Source organism: Austrofundulus limnaeus, unplaced genomic scaffold, assembly GCF_001266775.1.
Source record: "Austrofundulus limnaeus strain Quisiro unplaced genomic scaffold, Austrofundulus_limnaeus-1.0 Scaffold52, whole genome shotgun sequence".
NCBI lineage: Eukaryota > Metazoa > Chordata > Actinopteri > Cyprinodontiformes > Rivulidae > Austrofundulus > Austrofundulus limnaeus.
In genome coordinates, this window is record NW_013952454.1 from 1,451,947 (window position 1) to 1,459,866 (window position 7,920).

The 7,920-nt window shown below is 37.4% G+C and overlaps 1 protein-coding gene across 1 annotated transcript in view; it reads left to right on the forward strand.

Annotated features, from left to right (window-relative positions):
* Nucleotides 1–1,087: 1,087 nt before the first annotated feature.
* ankrd28b (ankyrin repeat domain 28b) overlaps nucleotides 1,088–7,920 on the forward strand; it is a 26,264-nt gene continuing 19,431 nt past the window's right edge. The window contains exon 1 of the mRNA XM_014008741.1: nucleotides 1,088–1,242. Within this exon, the coding sequence (XP_013864195.1) occupies nucleotides 1,216–1,242 (27 nt within the window). The 5' untranslated portion in view covers nucleotides 1,088–1,215. The remainder of the gene's footprint in view (nucleotides 1,243–7,920) is intronic.

Below are 7,920 nucleotides of genomic sequence, written 5' to 3' on the forward strand. Positions count from 1 at the left end.
ACTATATACAGTTTTCTTTTTTTTTGTTTATATGAATATAGTCTTTTAATTTGTCCTTTTGTAAAAATAATAATAAATAATAAAATTCACAGTATATTTTTTAGTTTTATAATCTCATCTCCACTGGCCGTGAAGGTTCCCGAAAATGCCTCGAAAAGGCCCACGGAGCACCAGTTGATAATCACAGTTGTAGCTTGTTTTGCAACTCTGGACACATTTTATTAGTGCGTCAAGTAGCAGAAATGTCTCTTTTAATCGTAAAAGTTGCAGACCCCTGGCATAAGCTGTCTTCATGAGAATGCGTGCCAGTTTATTTACAGCCTGCTACGATTTGCTGATTACACAGACCAAATTGAGTGAATCCTGATCCAGGACAATGCAAATGATCAACAGGATCAAGATGAATGATTCAAGGTATGTTTACAGTTGCYTTTCAGATGTACACTTGTAACTTTAAAAACTTACTTGTAATTGAGGAAGAAGTCACTAGAGGGCCAAATTTCATCATATTTGATTCTAGGCCTGAGACAAAACCTAAATCCATCACTRATTTGTTAATTTGGAGACACTCAGATTCCTTTTCCTGCTTAGTCTTTCACATGATTTATAGCATTGCATTTGTTTTTTAATATTTTAATGATTAAATCAAAATTTGCTCCCTGCATGTTCGTGTCCAATCAAATTAAATGTAATATTTTCATTTTGGGGGGGTAATTGTGAATGTGCAAGTTCTGGATTAATCACACTGAGTAAAATAATTAGATAAATAAATTTAAAATKCTGTTAATACGACTTAATAAAGTCAGAAAACATTAAACAACTAGTTAAATCGTGTGTTTTTTTTTTTTGGTACACTGTACTGGAAATTAATTTCGCTTAAAAGTGTTTAATAACTTAATAACTAAGAGCTTGGAGAAAATATGCACATTGTAACAGAGTGCTTCCGTCACCGAGCGCAGTTRGYAGCAGCCAATCAGAAMYCCGCTTACTGAAACGCTGCGCTGAYTCGRCCAATCGYCTTACGTGTCTTTTAGAGGTGAAATGTGGTGGCGGTAATGTTATGGAGTTTCCGCTGTTCCTGTGCTCTCATGCCAACATAGGAAGCTAGCCGAAGAGCTCGTCAGGCCTCCAGCAGACAAGATCCGACAGTTCTGTTTGGGAAGGGACCGATACCGCTTTATGAATCTGGATGAGAGCAGTTAGAATCCCAAAAATATGGTGGTTCTCAAAATTCGAGACCAGGTAAGTGATTTTGTTTTAGTTCTGAAAAAACTGGCACAAGTTTAGGATATTGTGTGGGCTAGCTGACGTTAGCTTAGCTTAACAACAGAATGTAATTCGAGTCTGGTCTCTGAAACGGAAGCACGTTTCAATGCRTTTCCTGACGCTACAATTAAAAACAATAATACGAAAAATAAAATAAACTATTTGAGCACGGCCCAGAACAAGATTTAAAAAATTGGTGTTACAGTCACAAAATTGCTGGCGATGACTTAAGTTAAAAACCAGCTAATTCAAAAATGTTTATCACCAGCAATTAGCCAGAGCCAACATKTAAACGCTTTGGCAATTCATTTGCGAAGCAACTGGTTAAAATATTCAAATAAAACAACTCTTAACTAAATATGAATGGTCCGTGAAAAGTGAATGTAAGGTTAATAAAGAGTTATGTGTGATGAATGTCATCACATCCAAAGCGATCTTTTTTATTGTGACAACTACACTTGTGAAATATTTACACTATGGTAACACAAAGCTGGAGTAGTTTATGTTGCCTAAAACAGTGAAGGACAYCTAAATACTAAAATAATTAAAATATAATTTTGTTTACATTTATATTAAAATGATGCCCTGAAATTCCCAGAAGTTGTGATTAGATAGTCATGGAAAATTTGAGATCTTTATAACNATGCTGCCCTGAAATTCCCAGAAGTTGTGATTAGATAGTCATGGAAAATTTGAGATCTTTATAACAGTAAAAGTAATTTTTATCTTTATTTTTAAATAGTTGTATTGCATAAGATGTGTCCCTGGTTCATCACAAAACTGGAGCTTGTTTACATGTAAACAACTTACTGTAAATGTTTAAAATAAAAAGCTATTTAGTAAGTGTGTATCAGTAATGTGAAGGTTAAACGTGTAGCTCTTACTGTGCGATTAATTTGAATGAGATGACCGAAAGGAGAAGACTTGTGTCATTGTTTGGGCTATATTTAACACCTGACACCTACTTGTGAAAGTGAGAATAGCTCTCTGTTGGAGCTCCGATGGCTTGTTTTGCTCATGCGTGCTATTCTTGTCACATATATGTATGTGCGTGTGTCTTTTATTTTCTGCGTGCTTGAATGATCGTGTGCCTGGGCTCCTGAGAGCTGGTGAAGTTGCCAAAGAGCTGTCTCCATGGTGATGGTATTAAAGAAGCAGGGCTTCTATGTGGAGAGGAGGCACACAGTCCAGCAGCTAGACAAGAGCATGAAGAATCTCCACCACCRCTCATCCACAGCTGGGGAACTGAAAAGAACTAAATGCGGATCCTGTTTTTTTAATTTATTTTCATAGTGTCGGCAATACGAGCAGCACAATTGCCTGCTTGTTACGCTGAATTAATCAGCAGCAACTCGACCCTTTATAGTACCCTGCAGACATTAGCCAGAATCAAAACTACAAAAGAGGACTGTTGTGTTTTGAAAAAGCAGCTGCGTTATTCAATCCCTACATTGCAATTATACTATTTGATCCGGGTTTTTAATGCTGCGATGAGTGTGTACTTATTATTATTATTATTATTTGTTTGTTTATATCCAGAGTAGGGTTGTGCAATTAATCATCAGAAAATCTTTAATCAATTATTTTTTGGCACGTGACTGTTAATACGATTAATGCCACCTGGGAGACTGACTGGACATTTCACTGGTCAGTAGGGCTGCCACAAACGATTATTTTAATAATCAATTAATCACCGATTATTTATTCGATAAGTCGAGTTATTGGATCATACGTTGATTGAATATAAAACATACAGCTTATCACGTCAGAATGCAGCTGCTATTATATAACCATCGTTAGATTGTAGCTATATGCTAACTAAAAATAATTGCTGTGGAAGGCAGGTTCTGCTCTGCCGATATTGTACAGGTTTCTCTTTCATTTTCTTAAAATGATCCCACACTTTTGAGCTCTGTTGTCAGGYAGCCATGATACCAGAGCCTGTCTGTATAATGTCTTGTGACGTCCACGGCCTACCCCAGTTACCACTACTGTGCATGTGTGTCAAGGACAGAAAGGCAGATGTGGCAGTGGAAGGTGTCAAAGCAGTTTGGAGAGAAAAACAAAGTAAAGAACAACAAATAAAGAAAACGATTAATCGATTATTAAATTAGTCATAGATTATTTTAATAATCGATTAGTCATAGATTAATCGATTAATCGAGGCAGCCCTACTGGTCAGGCCGCTCAGTACTATGCTTCAAATATAACAAACATTTTTTAAAAAGTTCTGTACTTTATTTATCATAACTCCTGTTTTACTTGGTCTATCAACACAATTAGGGATGCAAATTATCGATTAATGGGTTAATCTAAAGTTGATTGATCTTATCAGTCGACTAATGATTAATTGATAAGCGGCCATTTTCCTAAAAACTTGATATTTCTCTTGAATTAAGGGTCTTTCTAAGACATGAAGGGCTAATTTTTTACATTAAATAAAAAAGTACAGTATTATATTTTATAAAATTTATTGTGCCAGCTGTATTAAACACTGACTGAATAAACAGAAAAATTGTGAATTTCTCACATTATTAAACTTGTAAATATTTATAAAATATGACAAAACAGGAATCTATTAGGTTGCTAGTTGGAAAAAAAAAAAGTAAAGAAAAAAAGGTAAAACACTTGATCCACCCTGAACAGATGCTGCATGATTTGATGTCAGTTACTGTCCATTTGATTTGTTCACTAGCCGGGTAACGTTACACAGATGAGATTAACTTCACTTTAATTATTTGTAGTGGCTAACTTTTTTTGTTTTATTTCACACAGAGTCAAACTCTACAAGGAGAAGCTAACGTTAGCTAAAGTTAGCTTACCATCCTCAGTGTCATCCTGTTCTCTTGTCTTTAGCGTCATACTGCTGGATGGTCCGGTACATCCTTCGGTACTTTTCCTTCCAGTTTGGTGTAGTCCATTATTATTATTGTCGCAAATAAAGCTAAACAAGATTTGCSTGTTTAATTATGACGCTGCCCACATCAACACTGCTCTCTGCTCAGCTCAACGCAGGGCCGGGGTAGAGTAAGGCCAGGCTCACAGAGCAGCGATGTCAAAGAATGAAGGCAAAACTACACTGAAATAAGGTTTAAACAGATATTTTTAATAAATTGAATGGAAGGAATTGTAATCTAATAAACTATTATTCGACAATTAATTGTAAGTCGATTAATTATTTGCATCCTTAAACACACTTTAAAAATTGATGTCTTCTCTTCAGGAGATTATCTCTCATCTGAGGCCTTCAGGTTCTCCTAAGGATGCTGTCCCTCCTCGACTTTTTAAAGAGGTTTTCCCCAACCTAGGACCATTTTGCCTTGAACTCATTAATAGTAGTCTGTCCTCTGGTGTGGGCCCTGATCATTTTTAACATACAGTGGTGCAACCTCTTATTAAAAGACCTGGACTAGACACAACTAATTTTGCTAATTTTAGGCCAACTTCCAAACTTTCTTTTAGGGATGCAAACACTTAATCAACTTACGATTAATTGTCAAATAATGGTTTATTAGATTAAAATTCCTTCCATTCGATTAATTGAAAACATCAGTTTAAACCATATTTCAATGTAGTTTTGCTTTCATCCAGTAGAAGGCGCCGCTGTTCTCAGCCTGGCCTAACTCTACCCCGGCCCTAGTTGAGCTGAGCAGAGAGCCGACTGCCTCCATGTGGGTGGCATCATAAATAAATGTGCAAATCTTGCTTAGTTTTATTTGAGACACAAAAATAATAATGGACTACACCAAACTGGAAGGAAAAGTACTGAAGGCTGTACCAGACCGTCCAGCAGTATGACGCTAAAGCTAACTGTAGCTAATATTAKCTTCTTGTAGAGTTTATCTCATGTGAAAAAACAAAAACAAACAAAAAAAACCCCAACTAAACAAAAAAAAGTTAGTCACTACAAATAATTAACGTGAAGTTAATCTCATCTCAGTGACGTAACCCGGCCAGTGAACAAATCAAATGAACGGTAACTGATGTCAGATCAGTTCTGTCCAGATAGAACCACAGGGAATGTAAACAAACAGTTCCAGTACTCATTTGTATGTTCACCCCTCTCAGGTCATGTTTATAGTTTATTTTTGAGTAAATCTTTAGATTAAAATGTTACCCTGTGTTTAAATGTTAGTTTAACATTTCTCTGTTCAGGGTGGATTAAATGCTTTACTTTTTTTTCCTTTCCATTTTTCCAACTAGCAACCTAACAGATTCCAGTTTTGTTATATTTTATAAAAATATACAAGTTTAATAATGTGAGAGAAATCCACAATTTTCTGTTTATTCATTCGGTGTTTAATACAGCTGGCACAATAAATTTTATAAAATACAATACCAAATACTAAAGTTAAATTTAGTGTAAAAAATTAGCCCTTCATGTTATAGAAAGACTCTTGATTCAAGAGAAATGCCAGATTTTTAGGAAAACTATTATTACAGTATTTATTCATTTCATTTTAAAAACAAAACAATATATATAAAAATACTAATCAAATAAAATGAAAGGCGGCAGCAGAAGAAAAAAATCTTATATCTGCTCCTAATGGTCGCTTGTCACTTAATCGTTAATTGATCGATAAGATCAATCAACTTTAGATTAATTTATTGATCAATAACTTGCATCCCTATTTCTTTTATTTCCAAAGTCCTTGAGAAAATTGTGTACAATCAATTACTTGGTTTTCTTGAAGAGCATAGTATTCTCGAGGTTTTCCAATCTGGTTTTAAAACTCGCCACAGCACTGAATCAGCTCTTTTAAAAGTTTTTAATTATATATATTTTTGCTACTGAATCCGGTGACTGTGTCATCCTTGTGCTTTTAGACCTAACAGCTGCTTTTGACACTGTGGACCGTGACATTCTGTTATCTCGGCTGGACCAGTGGGTGGGAATCAGGGGTGTTGCCTTGAATTGGTTCAGGTCCTACCTGTCCAACCGAACTTTCTGTGTTAGTCTTGAGGGGTCAATGTCCTCCTCTTCTCTTTTATGTGGAGTCCCTCAAGGGTCAATTTTAGGCCCGCTTTTGTTTTCTCTGGATCTCCTCCCACTCGGTTCTATTCTCAGAAAGCATGGTATTTCATTTAATTGTTACGCAGACGACAGCCAGATCTATTGTTGCGTTCCATTTACATCGTATTCCCGGAACAGGTAAGTGGTAGTGACGTCATTTCCCAACAAAACTTGTGAAACTGCATTCCGGTTAGCCGACAGGCAATTGTATTGTTGCCGCCAACCTAGCTACAACACTGCTACAATATAAAGAATGACAAAAAAAGAGCTCTACTACGTACGTCATGCAAATAAACATTGATTTTAATACGTACAGTATTGCACAGAAAACACACTACTTGTGCGAGTGATTAAACATGCATAAAAMATTAAGAAAGATAATTAACAGTAAAAGTTACGTAGTTAACTTTCTAAAGCTGCGAGTAGCCGCCATCTTGAAATCGAAGCTGGGGCAGTTTCACTWCTTCCRCTTTACGAGTGGAATATTACCACTGGAGTGRGYGTTCCAGTTTAAATCTACCAATGGGAACAGAGTAGGGATGGGCRATATGTTATTGTGTGCAATATACCGTCAAATACATTCACCATGGTAATTATTTGTCATCTCGCGATAAAAACGATAAAATCCCACCGCATGCTGCCAGGCTTTACATGCCTCCCCGCCAGGTTAAGCTTCGTTTATATACTCAGAGCGGACGTCTACGTGCAGAGCATGTGCTAAATTAGTAAAGCTAAAAAGCTATCGTAATGACTCTCATGCTACGTTCACGCCGAACGCGTTTTGAGCGGCAGGAGCGGCCGATTTACATGCAAAGTCTATGGAGGATGCGCCTCTAGGGGTCGTGCGTCACGTCACGTACGTTTTGGACGGCACGCAAGGAAGGCGGAAGAGGCGCAGAGCRTTTTCCGCGCATGCGGTACTGCGGAAGCCGCCGCCGCCAGAGTTCAAAAATCTGAACTTTTCACCGCTCGACATGTCTCCCACTGAAAACCGAAACAGACGGACTGGAGATCTTTACCTGAAATCGACCGTGTGCAGTTGGATTTTTTGGCAGGACATGTCAGCACCGATGTGGATCAGCTGCTCGGGACCAAAAAAAAAGAAAAAAGTCCGTCAGCTGGCAGCTTCTGAAGTGACGAAACTAACCAAACAAATCGCCTCTAAATCATCTGGTGAGTTAATTATCTGCTGTGCGCAACATTCGCTTGCTTTTTAGTAAATAAATCACAGCCATTTTCTTTTATTTTATCTTTATTTCACCCGCTGAGGACACGCTCCTCCCACACCCCGCTGCTGCTGCTTGTTCTGGTCTGAACACTAGTGCGTTCTTCGGTCTGAAAATAGTGCGTCCAATAGGGCTGCACCAATTAGTTGAAATAATCGATGACGTCGATTATGTAAATTTGTCGACGCAGATTTTTTATTATTGATTCGCTGTATTACATAACCACCACGTGAATGTTCATGCAATTCCATTTCGGTACCTAAAAGCATCATTGCAACCGTATTGGCATAAGAGTGGTGAGTTTTCCATACTTGTCCTGAACGCAGCATCAAGCAAGATCGTAATGACGTCAGCAGCTGCTGCTTCAGTTCAGTCTGAAGCTTGAAAACAAGCCTCGCAGCTCCTGGAGTAAAA